The sequence below is a fragment of the Rhinatrema bivittatum genome, chromosome 8 (genome assembly GCF_901001135.1).
Source record: "Rhinatrema bivittatum chromosome 8, aRhiBiv1.1, whole genome shotgun sequence".
In the NCBI taxonomy this organism is placed as follows: domain Eukaryota; kingdom Metazoa; phylum Chordata; class Amphibia; order Gymnophiona; family Rhinatrematidae; genus Rhinatrema; species Rhinatrema bivittatum.
Window position 1 is genome coordinate 6,120,642 of NC_042622.1, and position 21,680 is coordinate 6,142,321.

Consider the following 21,680-nt stretch of genomic DNA (forward strand, 5'->3'; position numbering starts at 1 on the left):
GACTCCCTTGTGCGAGTAGATTTCAATTACCCCAATATTGACTGGGTAAATGTAACATCAGGACTTGCTAGAGACATAAAGTTCCTGGATGTAATAAATGATTGCTTCATGGAGCAATTGGTTCAGGAACCAACAAGAGAGGGAGCTATTTTAGATTTAATTCTTAGTGGAACGCAGGATTTGGTGAGAGAGGTAACGGTGGTGGGGCCACTTGGCAACAGTGATCATAACGTGATCAAATTTAAACTAATAACTGGAAGGGGGACAATAAGTAAATCTGCAGCTCTAACACTAAACTTTCAAAAGGGAAACTTTGATAAAATGAGGAAAATAGAAAAAAACTGAAAGGTGCAGCTGCAAAGGTTAAAAGTGTACAACAGGCTTGGACATTGTTTAAAAATACAATCCTAGAGGCGCAGTCCATATGTATTCCACGCATTAAGAAAGGTGGAAGGCAAAACGATTACCGTCATGGTTAAAAGGTGAGGTGAAGGAGGCTATTTTAGCCAAAAAAAAATCCTTCATAAATTGGAAGAAGGATCCATCTGAAGAAAAAAGGGAAAAGTATAAACTTTGTCAAGTGTAAAACAGGCTGAGAGAATTTGAAATGAAGTTGGCCATAGAGGCAAAAACTCATAATAAAAACGTTTTTAAATATATCCGAAGCAAGAAACCTGTGAGGGAGTCGGTTGGACCATTAGATGACAGAGGGGTAAAAGGGGCTCTTAGGGAAGATAAGGCCATTGCAGAAAGACTAAATTAATTCCCCCCCCCCCCAAATAAAATGTACACACTATTGAGCTAGTTTGTTTGCACACCATTTTCCTAATTGGTTGGCATTACAATTGTATCGTTTGGCCAGCAGTGGATGGCTTCATGGCCGACCATGCTCACCTCAGGATGCTGCTGGCGCCGGCCCGCCACCACGTTGAATTTTTCGTGGCACAGACGCTGCTGCTCCCGCTCATGGGAGTGGGCGCCCTTGCTCTCAACCCTCAACGGTGTAGCTGGATGATATAATAGGAAGCTATTTTTACCAAGATGTCCCATTCACCAACGCCTCAGAAACAGGTCCTCCTGCCTTGTAGTGTCTGCTGCTACTCCTGTCCCTCTGCCTCCCTGCCAGTGTCCTGCCTTGTCTGGTTTGTGCTCGTCATGCCCTCTGTGCCTGTTCCCTTATGTCCTCCTTGTCCCTGTTCTCATTGCCCTGTCGTGTCTCGTCCCTGTCCGTCTTGGCCTGGCTTCCTGGTTCTGACCCCATGTGGATTTTGACTCTTCTCTGGTTTGCTGCCTGCCTCAACCCTTGGACCGAACCCAGATATTCTCTGCTCGCAGCCTGCCCTGACCACTTCCCATACCTGGACTCTCTCTGACCACTCTTGAGGGACATTCACCTAAGTCCTGCCGACCCCCGGAACCCAAAGGCTGAAACCAGAGGGAATGGGGCTGGTAGAGGTGAAGCTCCAGCTGCTGTCCCAGTACAGATGTGTCCGCCAGCTGTCAGCGTTAGCTTAGTGGGCTTGCCTAGTTGCCTGCATCAACCATGCCACAGCCCAAGGGCTGATACCTGTAATCCTGACAATGTTGTCTCTGTAAAAGCGTGACTGTTTTCCTCCTTTAAACCTGTATGGGGACAGGTCCACCGTAAAATCCTGAAGAGGGAGAGAGTGGTGTGGGCGGGACCCTGCTGGGGCAGGGAGAGTCCTGAGGGAGGGCCCAGCTGTGTTCAGGAGGCCCCTGTATCACCAGGAGAGGCAAACTATCCTGTCCAAGGCAGAAGGGAGTGAAGGCCCGACAGTCTACAACCCTCAAAGATAGCAAGTGACTCCCAGCATTGAATCTTTTTTTTTTTTTGGTGTTTAAAATTTTTTTATTGTCAATCCAGAAAAAATTCAAGCATAATTAGAACGTGGTAAGTATAACATAGTAAGTAGAAAACATATAGTTACAGTCAATGTCAAACATCTGGAACGATTGACCTTTTATCACTGCTTACACCTCAATGTCCTCCCCTCTCCACCCACGCAACCAGGATCACATAGAATATATAGTACAGCATTTAAGTAAGGAATTATACACACAGATCATGAATATATGTTTTAAAGGAGAGAGTAATACAGATACAAGTATCATAGCGGTATATGTAAGAGGACCGGGTAGTCCATCCAATGCAATCAGGCTGGGATTATTAATCAAGAAGGAACACCGAGGTGGTCCCTGGTATCATTGCAGAAAGTGGACATGGTACCTAGGGGTAGCCAAAGATGGTACGACTCAACAGTCCACCCACTAATAAAAATATAAAGAAAGATCCTGGTAAACGTCTGCCTCCAGGTCATAGATCAAAACCAGGCAAGTTTGTATATCGCTAGGATTGTGCGTCCAGCCATTTACTATATAAGCCTCATTTATTTAGAAACCCCCTTAGCCTGTCATGGTCTGCTCAGCTGATAGTAGGTATATAATCTGGGAGGTACTTTTGCTAGGCTAGGTATGGTTGTATTTTTCCAATGTAATGCAATTTCTGACCTGACGTGAAGCATAAAATGTTCTTCTTTATGCCCCTGTGAAGGGAGACATAAACAGTACCTGCCAGGGATTGGCTTCCACCTGTACCTGTAATACAGAATTGGCCAGAGTTGTGCTATTTTAGGGCACTCCCACCAAATGTGGTAATAGGTGCCAAGTTGTCCACACCCTCTCCCACAACGGTCTGAGAGGGCGGGTTGAAATCTGTGTAAGGTTTCTGGGGTGTAGTGCCATCGATATACTAATTTATAGCAATTTTCCTGCAGCCCAGTGGACATAGAGCATTTTCTAGGCCTGAGATAAATTGCTTCCCAGTCCTTCTCTTCTAGGGTTAAGTGAAAATCTCTTTCCCATAGAATGCGGTGTCTAGGTTTAGAAGTGGGCTGCCCATTGAAAAGGTTATAGATTTTACAGATCACTCCCCTAAGAGTCGCAGCGGGTTTACAGAAATGTCCAAATAATGTGCCTGTCACTTTAACAGTGCCCCGTCTGAGGCCTCGTTGTTTGAAATGCAAAAAATCAATCTCCGCCAGTGAGTACCTATCACGGAGCTGTGCATAAGACATAAGAGTACCCTGGTGGAGCACATGTTCCAGTCTTGTAATACCAGCCTCAATCCATTTCCTCGAAGTCTGGGATAAAGCTATAGCGGGATAAACAGTGTTCGAAAATAAGAGTTCCGTCCCCACCAAAGCAGACTTCCACTGGCGCCACACCTTGATAGTAGTTTGTAGGGCGTATGGGAAGTGTTGTGTGTGTGTGCCCATGTCTCAGCGGGTTGCCACGGCAAGGCCTCTATTGGAAAAGTCCCCGACTGCTCTAACAGCACCCATCGCGGTATATCAACTGTGCGGTGTAGGACCACTAGTGCTCGGAGTTGTGCAGCACAGAAGTGCCAATACAAATTAGGAAGTTGCATTCTACCCCTATCCTTAGTTTTGTATAGCATGGACCTAGCAACCTGTGGTGGCCGCTTACGCCAGATAAAACTACATAAGGTTTGTTGCCACTTTTTGAGCATAGGGGAGGGTATACAGATGGGGATGGTGGTGAAAAAATAAATAAAGCGGGGCAAAATGTTCATTTTGATTATGGCCATTCTCCCCAGCCAAGAATGGTGGTGTTGGTGCCATTTTGTTGTCTGCCTGAATGGAGGTGAGAAGTGGATTATAATTTAACGTAAATAGCTGGCTGTTGTGAGAACCCAAATGGACCCCTAAATATTTCAGGGATGATGTCGCCCATTTAAATGGAAATTTCTGACTCAGGGCTTGGACAGTAAGCGTAGGTCAAGTTAAGTAATTCCAACTTATCACAATTGACCTTCATACCAGAAACTGAGGTAAACCCAGTTAATTCCGTCATCACCCCTTGCAATGAAAATTCAGGGTCCGTGAGTGTGAACATGACATCATCAGCAAAGAGAGAGATCTTGAAGTGGAGATTCCCCCTTCTTTTCCCCTGAATGTGGGGTGCTGCCCGGACCCTAGTGGTGAAAGGTTCGAGAAAGAGGGCAAACAACAAAGGAGATAATGGACACCCCTGTCGAGTTCCTCGCTGAATAGCAAAGGGGTCGCCATAACTGCCATTCGCCTTGACCCTAGCCAGAGGGTGGTCGTACAGCTTTCCAAGCCAGGTCAAGAAGGGATCTCCGAAGGACATACTTCTCAAGGTCTTACATAGGAAAGACCAATGGACAAGGTCAAATGCTTTTTCAGCATCTAGAGAAAGGAGGACGGCAGGGGTATTATCACAGTGAACCAAATCAATAATGATAACTATCCTAACATTGTCTGCCGCCATCCGGCTCGGAACGAAACCCACCTGGTCACTGTGTACTAGTCCCGGCAACATCCCATTAATTCTGGCGGCTAATACCCTGGCCAGAATCTTTAAATCAATATTGATTAGTGAAATTGGTCTGTATGAGCCACAATTGGTGGGGTCCCTACCAGGTTTAGCCAAAACCGTAATGCCGGCTGTGTTGGAATCTCGGGAAATGGTGGCTTCACCTAATAAAGAATTAAACATATTTGTTAATGGGCCTATCACAGTCTTAACAAACCGTCTGTAATAAGTGCCAGTAAATCCATCCATGCCTGGTGCGTTACTGGGTTTGAGGTTCTTTATAGCGGTAAGCACTTCAGTGGGCTCAATAGGCTTGTCTAAGAATTCCCTTTGTGCGTTAGTAAGAGTTGGGAGTGTGATCGACTGCAGGTAGTCGTCAATAGCCTCATCAGATATTGAGGAATTTTGAGAGTATAACTGGGAATAAAACTCAGTAAAGGAATCACGTATGCCTGCCGGGGTGGATGTTACCTGCCCTTGAGTGTTGTATATTTTTGCCACTACTGTTTGTGCCCGAGCTGCTCGCAGTCTCTGGGCTAAATATCTCCCTGCTTTGTTGCCCCCTCAAAGAGATGATGGCTAATGGCTGTGTCCTCTAGAGATCGTATTTGGTCTTTAATTCTCAACAGCTTCCGGTACATGGTCTCCGAGTGAGACGTGCTATGCTGCAGTGTTAGGGAAGGTAACTCCCGTAGCAGTGAATTACGCTGTTTGTCTCTTTCTCTGTTACTGTATGTAGCTCGAGCAATGCATAAGCCTCTCATTACTGCCTTTGAACATTCCCAAATAGTTAATGGGGACAAGCCTTATGTTAGCATCGAGTCTTTTTAAATGTGAATAAAGTGAATATTACTTCAGAAAGCCTGGGGTACAGGAGAGTGAAACCTTTTTGGCCATCCTCACAATCTCATATGTCAGTATGGCTGGATTCTTGTAAGTCATGATTTCTTATAAATTAAGCCCAGAAGGTAGGAAAGAAACTTAGGGCTGAACTTTGACAAACTTATTAACTTCATGCATACATTCTAGCATTTCAGCATATTCCGGCATGTCAGCAACTTCTAATAGTTTACTAAGTCTGATCAATGCAGTTTCACAGTGCAGTAATGATGGCTTCGTAGGAAAGCATTTTTAAAGCACCCTAACATGTGCATGTCATTGCAACGTTCCTGGAAGCCGGATACAGATGCAAACTCCAGAGGAGACATATAAAAGTGTTCTTCTTTCACCCTCAGCCAAACAGAGAAACTGAACCTAGAGTTGCAAGCTTGCCTCCATGTCGTCATGAGATATTAGTCCAATCTGCTCTTAGAAGTCCTATTCCATTGCATTCTGCAGGAAAATCAGGATGTCAAACAGAAAGCCGGTTTGATTATATTGTATGGATTGTCAATCATTAAATAAATTATTGTTAAGTAGATATTCAAACTAAGACTTATCCGGCTAATTTACATGGGATATTTAGCAGCATGGCCAGTTAAGTAGCGCTGAATATTGGGCTATTTCTTTGGGCTCCTCTTCCATACAAGCTGGAGTTAGTTTAGGGCATTGTGTTAGTCCATTATGGGTTATGTTCTCTTCACCACTTCTCAGGTTCACCTCTTGAATTACTACTGGAACGCAGTGCTTTCCTCCACTTGCACAGTCACTCTGTAGCTCTTGGTCCACTGGGACGTGAACTTCCAGACAACTCCCAGTAAGGTGAAAGAAATACTCCTAAGTTATTTTGCTCTGTTCAGAATAAAACATATCAGTTTAATTCATAGTGTACTGGACGGCAGAAGTTGTGGCAGATAAGATAAAGATGAATCCAACGTTCTCTGCTGGTGTAAATGGCTTGTTTTGTGCATCAGAAAAACCTCCCACTACCTCCACAATCCACCAATGAAGAGCAATAATAAGACACTATGGATCCAGGCAAAGTGATGAAAATTATTTTAAAACAACTACCTAATATTCATATGGGAACGACAGGCATTCATAAACAGCGAATTTCAATTTCTTTAAAGATTAGTGATCCATTAGAATATAAGAACATAAGAACATGCCATACTGGGTCAGACCAAGGGTCCATCAAGCCCAGCATCCTGTTTCCAACAGAGGCCAAACCAGGCCATAAGAACCTGGTAATTACCCAAACACTAAGAAGATCCCACGCTACTGATGCAATTAATAGCAGTGGCTATTCCCTAAGTAAACTTGATTAATAGCAGTTAATGGACTTCTCCTCCAAGAACTTATCCAAACCTTTTTTAAACCCAGCTACACTAACTGCACTAACCACATCCTCTGGCAACAAATTCCAGAGTTTAATTGTGCGTTGAGTAAAAAAGAACTTTCTCCGATTAGTTTTAAATGTGCCCCATGCTAACTTCATGGAGTGCCCCCTAGTCTTTCTATTATCCGAAAGAGTAAATAACCGATTCACATCTACTCGTTCTAGACCTCTCATGATTTTAAACATCTCTATCATATCCTCCCTCAGTCGTCTCTTCTCCAAGCTGAAAAGTCCTAACCTCTTTAGTCTTTCCTCATAGGGGAGCTGTTCCATTCCCCTTATCATTTTGGTAGCCCTTCTCTGTACCTTCTCCATCGCAATTATATCTTTTTTGAGATGCAGCGACCAGAATTGTACACAGTATTCAAGGTGCAGTCTCACCATGGAGCGATACAGAGGCAGTATGACATTTTCTGTTTTATTCATAAAGGACTACTCAATTTTAATCAAGGCCCAAGTCCCATTATATGTAACACCAAAAAATGTAAAAACTTTGTGAAATTATCACTCATATTAAAAAGCAATTGCTTAGCAATTCCAAATCCATATAATTCAAAGACCATATAAAGTGTTCAAATCGCAAAATTAAAAAATGAGAAATGCACTTATCTTAGGAAATTACCCTCACATATTCTTCAGCAGGCTGGACTCCAGGTGCACCCCCGCAGGAGTAGGCAAGACTTGGGTTTATCTTCTGCCTAGCCAGCCTCCTCCCCCGCAGGTTGAGCCCTTGGGCTCAGTAAGGCTTGGCTTCGTCTGCAGAATATCAGGGTAGGTCGGGCTGGACAGAGACAGATTGGAGCTGAGGACTGGATACAGTGTCCAAAGGCAAGGACTGGGAAACAGACAAGAAACTGTACAGGGCAGCGCAGGACAGAACAAGGACTGGACAGGACTAAACAGAACAGGCAACAATGAACAGGAAAGCCCAAAGGGCACATGGCTGGGTATGAGAACCCACTAGGCCCGGAGGCCATAAGGCAAGGCAGAGAGGCCCAGGAGGCCAGAAAACAAAGCAAGGAGGCATGGGAGGTCAGAGAGCAAGGCAAGGAGGCCTGGGAGGCCACAGGATGAAGCAGGAGGCCAAGAAAGGCCACTGGGCAAGGCAAGTCAGGAGTGAGAGAACAAGATGGTCAGGGAGCTAAGATGACTTGATGAAGAGGTAATGAGAAGGCAGGGTTACATGGGCTGAGGCTTGGCTGTGGTGTAACTAGTGAGGAGGTCCTTGGCATTTGGCAAGGCTAGAGGAGGGATGTCTGTGCAGAAGGCTGAACCTTGGCACGGAGAGCGGGTGCAGGAGGCGAAACCGTGGCAGACACTTGGGCTTCCTGGAATCCAGCGTTATGGAAGTACAGTGTGCTGGAAGGTTCCAAGAAGCAGAGCTTTGGGAAGATTTGGCTCCTAATGTATTACTTTTTGGGAGGCTCTGAAGATGGAAGCGATGTAGAGGGGCAGAGCATAATGTACGTCCAGTGCATACGCCAGGGTGTGCACAGCAAAGCAGAGATGCGTTCTGGACCAACGGGAGGCTGAGGCGGGAATCCCCACGGATGCCAGGAGTGCTCTCTTACAAAGAGTGGGACTTACTACCCCAGTAAGGCCAAAGAGTGAGATTTTTCCGGTGCGGTGAATGAGTTAGAAATCTGGAAAGATCGGAGTGCTGTACTGCTTTTCAAATTAAAGGAGCTACAGTTTCACTCCAAACTTTTATACCACATCTAACTATTTATGTTACATGAAAATTACCTAAAACGAAATACATGTGTGAAATAAAATGTAGCTTTCTGTGTAATTATTTAATCCCTGGTTATTCTTTTTGGGCCAAAACCTAAGCCGCAGAAAACGAGCCTCCCTCCTCCCCAAAATAATCAGCTGTAATGAGGTTCGGTATCTCTTCAATGTGATCCCTGGGCCAGATGACCCATGCAGTCTCCCCAACAAAAGCAAATGGAGGCAGCTATTTAGTACATCAGGCTGCAGGGATAACTCAAGGCTGAGCTGAGAAAAATCCCAAGATTAGAAAGCAGGCACCATTTCTCTACATAAGATCAGGAGCACCCAGACAGGCATGATGCACTGTGCAGCATCTACAAACAAAGGGAAATGTGGTTCTTACCTGATGTACCCGGATCAGTCCAGAGTCCTGCTGGAGGGGGCGCAAAACCCAGGAGTCCGGACTGATCCGGGTACGTTCAGGGAAAGGACAATTAGTTTCTTACCTGCTAATTTTCGTTCCTGTAGTACCACGGATCAGTCCAGAGTCCTGGGTTTTGCCTCCCCACCAGCAGGAGTCTGGACTGATCCGGGTACGTACAGGGAACTTGGTTTGCTGACAAAATTTCAGTGCCACAGACTTCTCATGGATCCAAATGCCAATGGAGCTTGTATTATAAATAACAGCAGCAGATGGGATTGAATGTGTTTTGACCTCACAAAGCTTGTCTGCCAATAATGTTTTCAGTCTATCAAGCAGTCATATGTTTTCCATCCCACAAACATGTCCTGAGCATTAACCCTCAGTAGTCAGAAGACAGTTATTACACTCAATATTAAAAACCGTGTCCAGAATTAATCTCTCTCTCTTTGACAGAAGTTTCGTCAGCTTTAATTCCCTTTCTTACTTACCCTAACAGCATACAGTGATTTTCAGTCTTTCAGGCCGATAAAGATGCGTGCAAAACGACGCTTTCCTAACGCGCGCCCGGCCACCTCTCCTGGGTGTGCGATGCAATATGTAAATGGGCTGCTGTGATAAAAAGGAGGCGTCCGGGAGAGCTGGCTGTCAGCGGGTCAGGAAAACGCATGTTCAATTTCCCAGCATCTCGTTCCCTAACCTGACTCCGGCACACTTCTCTTTTTAACCCTTTGTTCCTCTGATTTAATATCGCCAGAATATTAAGTCGGAGGAAGTACATAAAAGCAGCATTTTCTGGACACTTTTTTGGGCTGCTCAGAAATTAACGCCTGCTCTGGGCTGCATTCATTTCTGATTGATAAAATCTGCGGATTGGGCGCGCATTTTTTTGTTGTATCTGGGGCAAAGAGCTAATAGCCTCATCAACATGCATTTGTATGGGATCAGTGCTATTAGTTTCGGTAGGGGTTGGATGTGAGCTTTGGACGCACTAAACCCCTCATGGTATAAGGGGTTGTGGAAGTGAGTCCAACCATGTAAGCTGAGCGCACTGTACTGTATCGGCCAGAAACAACCCCTTATTCCAACTCTAACTCTACTGTAATCTGCCTTAACTTTATCTCCATTGCTAATTCACTGCTGCTGCTCTCCTAATCGTATTGTAATCTGCTTTGAAGTGGCTGATCTGTCACAAAAAGCAGAACAGAACCTGAAAATATTGTTCATGCATAGTTTCTCATATATTATCTAATTAATCAACAATAGCATTTGAAAATACTTATTTACACCATATAAACCGAGGTGATGTATAACTATACGTACCGCGGTATAAAAGAATCTATAAATAAATAAATAAATAAAATAATGCATACAATGAAAAAAGGTCCTTCACACCAGCCTTACAGCTTAGGCTTCAGGGACGGGTCCTATTTAGTCCTCGGTCCAGGATGATTAAATCTGACCCGTCCCTTGTTGTACGGTAACAGAAATCTAAGATATACAGGTGGTATGAAGGTCCTTTTCTTGCTGCAAGTGTTGCATGGTGTAAGCAATCACCTTCATCTGCTGGAGACAGAGAAATACTGGAGGGTCTCAAGTACACCACCACTCAAAACTCAAGTTTTTCTCTGTCTCCATCTGCTGGGAGGCAAAACCCAGCAGTCTGGACTGATCCGGGTACGTACAGGCATTCATAAAGAGCGAATTTCAATTTCTTTAAAGATTAGTGATCCATTAGAATATAAGAACATAAGTAACTGCCATACTGGGTCAGACCAAGGGTCCATCAAGCCCAGCATCCTGTTTCCAACAGTGGCCAATCCAGGCCACAAGAACCTGGCAGTTACCCAAACACTAAGAAGATCCCATGCTACTGATGCAATTAATAGCAGTGGCTATTCCCTAAGTAAACTTGATTAATAGCAGTTAATGGACTTCTCCTCCAAGAACTTATCCACACCTTTTTTGAACCCAACTACACTAACTGCACTAACCACATCCTCTGGCAACAAATTCCAGAGCTTAATTGTGTGTTGAGTGAAAAAGAATTTTCTCCGATTAGTCTTAAATGTGCCCCATGTTAACTTCATGGAGTGCCCCCTAGTCCTTCTATTATCCAAGAGTAAATAACTGATTCACATTTACCCGTTCAAGACCTCTCATGATCGTAAAGACCTCTGATCATATCCCCCCTCAGCCGTCTCTTCTCCAAGCTGAACAGCCCTAACCTCTTCAGCCTTTCCTCATAGGGGAGCTGTTCCATCCCCTTTATCATTTTGGTAGCCCTTCTCTGTACCTTCTCCATCGCAACTATATCTTTTTTGAGATGCGGCGACCAGAATTGTACACAGTATTCAAGGTGCGGTCTCACCATGGAGCGATACAGAGGCATTATGACATTTTTTGTTTTATTAGCCATTTCTTTCCTAATAATTACTAACATTCTGTTTGCTTTTTTGACTGCCACAGCACACTGAACCGAAGATTTCAATGTGTTATCCACTATGACATCTAAATCTTTTTCCTGGGTGGTAGCTCCTAATATGGAACCTAACATTGAGTAACTACAACAAGGATTATATTTCCCTGTATGCAACACCTTGCAGTTGTCCACATTAAATTTCATCTGCCATTTGGATGCCCAATTTTCCAGTCTCACAAGGACTTCCTGCAATTTAACACAATCTGCTTGTGATTTAACTACTCTGAATAATTTTGTATCATCTGCAAATTTGATAACCTCACTCATCGTATTCCTTTCCAGATCATTTACAAATATATTGAAAAGCATTGGTCCAAGTACAGATCCCTTAGGCACTCCACTGTTTACCCTTTTCCACTGAGAAAATTGACCATTTAATCCTACTCTCTGTTTCCTGACTTTTAACCAGTTTGTAATCCATGAAAGGACATCGCCTCCTATCCTATGACTTTTTAGTTTTCTTACAAGCCTCTCAGTAGGGACTTTGTCAAACTCCTTCTGAAAATCCAAGTATACTACATCTACCGGTTCACCTTTATCCACATGTTTATTAACCCCTTCAAAAAAGTGAAGCAGATTTGTGAGGCAAGACTTGCCTTGGGTAAAGCCATGCTGACTTTGTTCCATTAAACCATGTCTTTCTATATGCTCTGTGATTTTGATCCTTAGAATAGTTTCCACTATTTTTCCTGGCACTGAAGTCAGGCTCACTGGTCTGTAGTTTTCTGGGTCGCCCCCTGGAGCCCTTAAGTATTGGGGTTACATTGGCCACCCTCCAGTCTTCAGGTAGAATGGATTTTAATGATAGGTCACAAATTTTAACTAATAGATCAGAAATTTCATTTTCTAGTTCCTTCAGTACCCTAGGATGCATACCATCCAGTCCAGGTGATTTGCTACTCTTTAGTTTGTCAATCTGGCCTACTACATCTTCCAGGTTCACAGTGATTTCGTTCAGTTTGTCTGACTCATCACCCCTGAAAACCGTGTCCGGAACAGGTATCTCCCAAACATCCTCATTAGTAAACACGGAGGCAAAGAATTCATTTAGTCTTTCTGCAATGGCCTTATCTTCCCTAAGAGCCCCTTTAACCCCTCTGTCATCTAATGGTCCAACCGACTCCCTCACAGGTTTCTTGCTTTGGATATATTTAAAAACGTTTTATTGTGAGTTTTTGCCTCTACGGCCAACTTCATTTCAAATTCTCTCTTCGCCTGTCTTATCAATGTTTTACACTTGACAATGCTTATGTTTTATCCTATTTTCTTCAGATGGATCCTTCTTCCAATTTTTGAAGGATGTTTTTTTGGCTAAAATAGCCTCTTTCACCTCACCTTTTAACCATGACGGTAATCGTGTTGCCTTCCTTCCACCTTTCTTAATGTGTGGAATACATATGGACTGCGCCTCTAGGATTGTATTTTTAAACAATGTCCAAGCCTGTTGAACACTTTTAACCTTTGCAGCTGCTCCTTTCAGTTTTTTTCTATTTTCCTCATTTTATCAAAGTTTCCCTTTTGAAAGTTTAGTGTTAGAGCTGCAGATTTACTTATTGTCCCCCTTCCAGTTATTAGTTTAAATTTGATCACCTTATGATCACTGTTGCCAAGTGGCCCCACCACTGTTACTTCTCTCACCAAATCCTGTGCTCCACTAAGAATGAAACCAATAAGCCTGATACTTGGGAAGCATCTCGACATCATTGCTCTCTGCTTCAGCGGCAAGAGGTAAGGGGGAACTGGACTCAAACAGCAACCAAGGGCCCTGACTTTGACGGCTGGGAAACTGATAATCAGCATGGGGGCAACTTGTCTGCCGCCCCCTGATGCTCCCATTACAGGGGAGACTTGTAGGGCGCTTCCTTTGCTCCTGTCCTGCCCTCATTTCTAGCGATGTGATGGAGAAAGGCCGATCCTATCGTGTAACCTGCCGCGCAATAAATCAACTTAAGCCCGAGCCCAGGAGCCCCGCTCTCGCCCTCCTCCCGGGAGCTCGGGCCCTGCGCGGGCGGAAGTGACGCGGCGGAAGTCCCGCCGCCCGGGGCATGCCGGGACGCCGCGCGCCTTCAAACGGCGCGCGCGGACGGAGGGACGGTCCCAGCTGGAGGGGCAGGCGCCATGCCCAGGATCGCCGTCGCTGGTCTGCAGGTGGATTTCCCCTTCCCGCCGTACAAGTGTCAGGAGGATTATATGAGCAAGGTCATCCAGTGCCTGCAGCAGGTACAGTTAGGGGAGCTGACCCCGGGGCAGGGACGCGTTATTTCATATCCGGCTCTGCTTCCTGTCTGCCTGACCTGCAGACCTGGAAAGGGAAACAAGTGAAGGGTTCACCTTTGTAGACGACACAAAATTCTTCCACGTTAAGGCACAAGTTCATTATGTTAAATTGCAGCAGGACCTTGTGAGACTGGAAGACTGGGCATCCAAATGGCAGATGAAATTTAATGTGGATAAGTGCAAGGTGATGCATATAGGGAAAAATAACCCATGCTGTAGTTACACAATGTTAGGTTCCATATTAGGTGCTACAACCCAAGAAAGAGATCTAGGCTGCAGCAATCAAAAAAGCAAACAATCAGGCCGCGTTTTCCCTTACCCCTTATTCAGTAAGGGGCGGAAAACGCGCGTCCAACCCGTGGCACCTAATAGCGCCCTCAACATGCAAATGCATGTTGAGGGCCCTATTAGGTATGCGCACGGGATACAGTAAGTAAAATGTGCAGCCAAGCCGCACATTTTACTCTAAGAAATTAACGCCTGCCCAAAGGTGGGTGCTAGTTTCTGCCTGCACTGGGAAAGTGCACAGAAAAGCAGTAAAAACTGCTTTTCTGTGCACCCTCCTACTTAATATCATGGCGATATTAAGTCAGAGGTCCCGAAGGGTGTAAAAAGTGAAAAAAGAAAAAAAATTTAACTTGGGCCGGCGGCTGTCAGGCCGAAAACTGGGCGCTCAATTTTGCCGGCGTCCAGTTTCCGAGCCCATGGCTGTCAGCGGGCTCGAGAACCGACGCCAGCAAAATTGAGCGTCGGCTGTCAAACCCGCTGACAGCCGCCGCTCCGGGTCAAAAGGAGGCGCTAGGGACGTGCTAGTGTCCCTAGCGCCTCCTTTTCCCCGTTTCTACCGCACCACCTAGTTTACATACTGAACCGCGCGCACCGGCGAGTGGCTGGTGTGCGTGCCGGGAGAGCGGGTGTTCGTCCGCTCTCCCGCGTTTTTACTGAATCGGCCTTTCCTCATAGGGGATCCGTTCCATGCCCTTTATCATTTTGGTAGCCCTTTTCTATACGTTCTCCAGTGCAACTATATCATTTTTGAAATGTAGCAACCAGAATTGCATACAGTACTCGAAATGTCTCACCATGGAGCAATAGAGGCATTATGACATCCTCTGTTTTATTCACCATTTCAAATTCATTATACCACTTCGGACCTTCCTTTCTCTATTTCTGAAAAATGTTTTTTTCCCATAGATAAGCAGCTGAATTAGCTATACTGTCTGGGTACGTCGTTTGTGCCACTAGGTGACGGAGCTTTCTAAGATCACCCAAAGTCTTTTGATGAGGGGGCTTCCTCCTGCCCATCCTTATGCCTGTGCTCGAGGCTCCTCATTCTGTTTTTTTCCGCGCGACTGATTGCACGCGGAGCTCTTAGCTCTTGTGAGGAAAGTTATCGTGAGGAGAAAAACTTACAGAAATCTTTTCAAACTTCTCAGAAATTCACAGGATTTTCTCATCATGCCACTTCCAGGGTTTAAATTCTGTGACTGTGGAAAAATGTCTGTAACCGACAGACATCTGAAGTGTTACATTTGCCACAGCCCACGCCATGATCAGGCAAATTGTTCAGATTACAGACTGATGTCCCCAAGGGCACAGCGCCAGAGAGCAGCGCGGATTGCCCAACTTACAGAGGAGGCTGCAGGCTCATATGCCCCCTCTGATGCTTCTGTCAGGTCGGCCCCAGGACCGAAATCAAAGCAGAAAACACACACTCATAGGAGGCCCACCTCTGCTGACCTTCCAAGTTGGAAACAGAAGGTAAAAAATAAAAATCCTTTGGAGCAAGGCGCGGGAGACGCACCAAACTCACATCCTGCGTCGGATGCGTCAATGCGCCATTGAACTCCGGAGCATAGCGGACGAGTCTATGCATCGGCGCAGCTTCCAACTCCCGATGCATTGGCGCAGTATCGTTCTACCAACTCACTGAAGCAACGTGCATATTCAGAGAGGCGTCGACACATTCGGGCAATTGCTGGAAAACAATTTAAAAAACTTATCATGGGAAATAAACGACCTAGAAGGCCCATCTCCATTATTGCTAGTGGAATCAGAGGACTCCTTGTCTCCAGCAAGATTCTCAGAGAACTCTTCTCACTCATCTGAATTTCTCTCAGGTCTTTCTACAACATCTCATCCCCATACTGGTTCCTTATTTCAAGAACCCTTACTTCATGAGGGTTCTGGACATTCCAAAGAAACGCACAAGGTCGTCCTCAAGACAACCTTGCCACCATCTGGTCAATATCCAGATGTCAGACCCTCAACATCTATTTCAACTGCTGATAACACTGACGCAAATTGCATCTATTTTGTCACAGTTTTTATCACCAGTTCAGCAGCAAAATCAACCATCCCCTGCTTCACCAGTCGAGGTGCCTCCATCACCTATAGCTGATCCAGCACCAAAGAAATTGCCCAGCAGACCATCTCCTATACTAGTAGATTCTCCTACTCCACAATCATCACCAGGGTTGTCAACTGGCTACCCGTCTGATCCTCAAGACTTGCCTCCAGAACCAGTTTCACCACCGGAGGATCTCACATACTCTCAATTTTTTGAGAAAGTAGGTCAAAGATTGGGAGTGGAGACAAAAGATACCTGACCCTAGACAGAAGATGTTTGGTGTCTTAAAAGTATTCGACACACCTGCTGAACCTACAGCACTCCCTTCACATCCAGTGCTGGAATCTCTTTTGGAAAAGACTTGGGATTCTCCATATTCCACAACTCCTACTTCAAGAAAAATGGACATAAAGTATAGGATGAGGGATTCTCCCTTTTACGCGAATGTACAGTTGCCACATGTGACTGTCGTAGTTGAATCAACTATGCAGAAGGCACGCAAATCTCGCTTACACTCAAACAACCCTCCTGGCAAAGACCACAAAAGTCTTGATGATTTTGGAAGTAAAGCATACTAATCTGGAATCCTTAATGCTAAGATACAGAATCATCAATTTTATGTAGTTCAGTATCTTTTCGAATGTCTTCAATCTTTAAAGCCGATGTTACAACAAAATTCTACAGATGGCACATTACCATCAGAATTTCATGATGATAAAGCTCAGTTTACGAAGGATTCGAAACCTCCGCTAAAACAACAGCTAATGCTATAGCGGCCAGAAGGTTGGCATGGTTACGTGCCAGTGCTATAAGTGAAGATGTTCACGATAAGTTAACCAATCTTCCTTGTCGTCCCGAAAAGTTATTTGGCAAAAAGCTCACGGAAACTGTAGCAAAATTAAAGGAACAAAAAGTAGCGGTACTTTCCTTAACTCAGCATGATTCCTCATCTTCTAAGCGTCAATTCAGCTCATATAAAAGACCCTACCAGAGACGCCAATATAGGCCTTTACTACCTATAGGCCTCAACCATATCAACAAAATCGCCAACAGTCTTATCAACAGTCAGTTCCTCGTTAGTGCCCACGGGCACAACTGCAACCAAAAACAGCTGCAGAACCTCAAACCACTAAAAATCAACCAAGTTTTTAGAGGTAATTCCGCCACCACTACCTACCCAAACATTAGGAGGTCGACTTTCTCTTTTTCATCCTCAACGGAGCACTATCACAACAGATTCTTGGGTCCTGAATATAATTCAACACGGATATTCCCTCGACTTCATATTACCATCTCGTCTTCTGCACTTAATTATGGCACGACCTCAGAGTGGTCATGGGGAGACTCTGCTTCAAGAAGTCAATCATCTAATTCATCAACACTGAATACAGGAAGTACAACCATCCTATCATCCAACGGGATTTTATTCAAAATACTTCCTCATTCCCAAGAAATCCGGAGGTCTGCCTCCAATTCTAGACCTCCATCTTCTCATCTACTTGTAGCCTCAACTCCTTCTCTCCTATGAAACAGTTTAATTCAAACGATCAATTGCTTGAACAATCTGGGACTTCTGATAAATTACGAAAAGTCTCATCTTCAACCTACCCAGACCTTAGTCTTCATAAGAGCATCCATAAACACCATTCAAGACAAAGCTTTTCTGCCACAAACCTGAGCGATAGCACTTACTTCTCTGTCTCACCGTCTCATAAACCTTATGGTTACCTCTGCCCACCAAATCTTGACTATCCTGGGTCACATGGCGTCATGTACTTATGTCTTCCAGAGCACGAGACTACACATCTGTCGCCTTCAATGGGGTTTGAAGCACCAGTGGTTTCAGTTCAGGAGTCCCTTGTCCACTCAAATAAAATTGACAACCAGTATGAAAAAGGATCTTCATTGGTGGATTCGTCCACCAACATTAACGGAAGGCTCACCACTGAGACCTATATGGCATCAATTAATTTTCACCACAGATGCCTCGCCGACGGAATGAGGAGCCCATCTTGCCAATCTACAAACTCAAGGATTCTGGTCACTCAGGAACTAACTTATCACATCAATCTCCTGGAATTGCGAGCCATCAAATACGCTCTTCGAACCTTCAAGCACAAACTACTACGCCGCGTCGTCATGATCCATACCAACAACCAAGTAGCGATGTTTTACATAAAAAAGCAAGGAGGCTCCAGTTCATGGAACCTCTGCAAGGAAGCCAAAGACATTCTGGAGTGGTCTCACGCAGAAAAATTTCCCTACAAGCCACATATATTCCGGGAATCAACAATTCCAAAGTGGAAACATTAAGCAGAATTTTTCACTCACACAAATGGGAATTGGATCAATTGGTAGCCGACTGGATATTTTCAATATGGAATCTTCTCCACATAGACCTCTTTGCAACAGAACGCAACAGAAAGGTCCCCCTTTTTTGCTCAGTTTACCCCAGTGCTCACAGATTGATACAAGACGAATTTCTACTAGATTGGTCTCAAAATCTACTTTATGCGTTCCCTCCAATTCCACTGATCTCTCGCACAATACAGAGATGCATCGAAGACAGCAAATTTAATTCTGATCGCACCAGCATGGCTGCGTCAGCCATGGTACTCTTACCTGCTCTATCTATCAATCTGCGAACCAATTCCTCTGGGGAATGCCCCCACTCTTCTCACCAAAGAACAGGGCTCACTTCTTCATCCACTCCACGCGTCCCTGAATCTCACTGCATGGAGATTAACAGCTTACTTTCCAGAACTTAAACATCTCTCTGTATCGCGAAGACATCTTGGTAGCATCAAGGAAACTATCTACTCGATTAAACTATCAACGTAAATGGAAACGTTATGCCGCTTGGTATTCTACTATGGATATAGATCCACTCACATGTCCACCAGAGAAACTACTCACTTGTCTCCATGTCCTTTATACACAAGGCTTAGCCACTGCTTCCTTACGCGTTCATCTAAGCGCGATATAAGCTTATCACAATCTTCTTAATGGAGAATCTATAGCATGTCATGCTCTCGTTTCCCGCTTTATGAAAGGCTTTCTACATTTACAACCTCCAATACCATGGGATGTTAATCCAGTGTTAGAACAACTTATGCTACCACCTTTTGAACCAATGGACACTTGCCATCTTCGGTACCTTTCCTGGAAGGTACTATTCTTAGTTGCCCTCATTTCCGCAAGAAGAATCAGCGAACTTCAGGCTCTGGTTCACTACTCACCTTACCTGGAATTCTACCATGACAAAGTTATACTACTTACACACCCTAATTTTCTGCCTAAAGTAATTTCTACTTTTCATTTGAACCAAGCCATAACACTGCCGATCTTTCATCCTAAACCACATACAGATGACCGAGAGAAACATCTTCATTCATTGGACTGTAAACGTGCTCTTGCATATTATAAACAACGCACTCATTCTCCTACCAGACCCTCACAGCTCTTCCTCTCATTTAACCCAAATGCGCCAGGTCTTCCAGTTTCAAAGAGAACATTATCTTCCTGGCTTACAAACTGTATACGTTTCTGTTACCAGAAACGTTCGGAATTGTTATCTACCACACCCAAAGCACACCAAATTCGTGCCATGGCTGCTTCTGTGGCCCATTTTCACGATGTTCCTTTATCAGATATCTGCAAAGCAGCCACATGGTCTTCACTTCACACCTTCGCATCCCACTACTGTTTGGACAAGCAGACGAAGGATGACGCACAAATGGGGTGGACCATTCTCCAAAAGAACACTAATTATTTTCCATATCTTCAGAACTGTCTGCCTCTTATTGGGTATTGAGCGATAACTGTCAATACTGATCAAGACTTAATTACTACGCTCAATACTTCAGCTGGAGACTCCCAGATAGCATGGCTAATTCAGCTGCTTATCTATGGTAAAGAAAATCATGTTAAGAAGCAATCAGATCAAATCATTACGTACCGACCCAAGTACAATACTGAAGACCGAATATCAGAATTAGACAAAAACATAGGAAACATTGATTTAACCGATTGCCAGGCTGCTATTAAATCTTGGTTTAAGGTAACTGAAAACATTGCAGACCAAATCAATCCAATAAAAACTAGAGCTCTAAAAAACAATAAGATATCCCAACCATGGTATAATAGTAGTATTTAAAAAAGCAAAAGCACAACTCAGGAAGCTTGAGAAATACTGGAGAAAAAATAAAAACTCTCAAACCTTAGGCTTATACAGATCCCAACTAAATAAATATAAAAATCTCATTGATGAAACTAAAAAGAACTACTTTAAACACAAAATCCACTGTTTTAGTTATAATGCTAGAACTTTGTTCACATTAGTAAAAAACCTAACAAAATATTTCAACGCAGAAACGAATCCACTGTCAGAAGATAAGTGTAATGAGAGAGCCTCATTCTTTAAGAACAAAGTCAATAATCTCGTTAGTTCAATTCCTAGTTCTAAAACTCAAGAAATAAAAATGATTAAAAAAAAGAGATACCTGACTGGCCCTCTTTTGAGGAGGTTTCTGCTTTGGAACTTGAAACTGTAATTAGAAAATTAAACCCAACTAATCATCCTTTGGATTCCATTACTACGGTTGCATTGAAACCAATTGCATCCCTGATAGCCCCAATACTTTCAAAAATTGTTAATCTTTCCTTAACTGAAGGATATTTTCCAGAGGACTTAAAATCTGCCATCATTAAGCACATCTTAAAAAAACCCGATTTGAACCCAGGCCTTCTGAGTAATTACAGGATGATATCAAACCTTTCATTTTTGTCAAAAATAATTGAAAAAATCATCCATAAACAACTGGTGGAGCATTTAGAAACGAATAACATACTGTATCCAAATCAATTCGGCTTTCGCCAACATCTGAATACGGAAATATTATTAATATCATTGACTGATACAGTGCTGAAAGGTTTCGACACAGGTCAAAAATATATTCTTGTTCTACTCGATCTATCGGCTGCGTTTGACATGGTGAACCATGACATCTTGGTAACAAGACTGAAAGAAATTGGTTTAACGAGCAACACCCTCAGATGGTTTACCTCTTTTCTCCAACAAAGATTTTTCCAGATTAAAATTGGCAGTGCCCTTTCCGACAAGGTCAAACTCCAAACTGGGATCCCTCGGGGTTCAGCTTTGTCGGCAACTTTGTTTAATATCTATCTACTTGAACAAACGTTTAAATTGATCACCATCTATTTGTCTGCTATTAAACAACTATTATGCCATATGAAATTGGCTCTAAACATGGAGAAAACCGAAATCATTCTCCTTGATAGAAAACAAAAAAATATTACTAACAACACACTTGCTTTACCAAATAACATTAATCTAACTCTCTCTGACTCAGTAAGAGATTTAGGGATAACCATTGATTGTCAACTAAATTTTAAAAAGCATATCACCACCAAACTAAGAGAGAGTTACTATAAATTGTTGGTTCTTAGAAAATTTAAACCTCTGTTAGATCCCAACGATTTTTGATCTGTGTTGCAAGCCCTAATTTTCTCATCATTGGACTACTGCAATTCTCTTCTTTTAGGTCTCCCACAAACCACTTTACGTCCTTTACAAGTACTCCAAAACTCGGCGGTGAGAGTATTAACAAACTGCAAGAAACGAGATCACATTACACCTGTCCTAGTAAATTTACACTGGTTGCCAATATCGCAAAGAATATATTATAAAACTTGTTGTATCCTTCACAAAGCTATTTATGGGCAAGAAACTGATTGGTTGAACTTTTCAATTCTCCTACAC

General features: G+C 43.7%; 1 protein-coding gene across 1 annotated transcript in view; it reads left to right on the forward strand.

Annotated features, from left to right (window-relative positions):
* Positions 1 to 13,286: 13,286 nt before the first annotated feature.
* The window catches only part of RTEL1 (regulator of telomere elongation helicase 1), a 267,031-nt gene continuing 258,637 nt past the window's right edge, over positions 13,287 to 21,680 (forward strand). The window contains 1 exon segment of the mRNA XM_029611145.1: positions 13,287 to 13,491. Within this exon segment, the coding sequence (XP_029467005.1) occupies positions 13,390 to 13,491 (102 nt within the window). The 5' untranslated portion in view covers positions 13,287 to 13,389.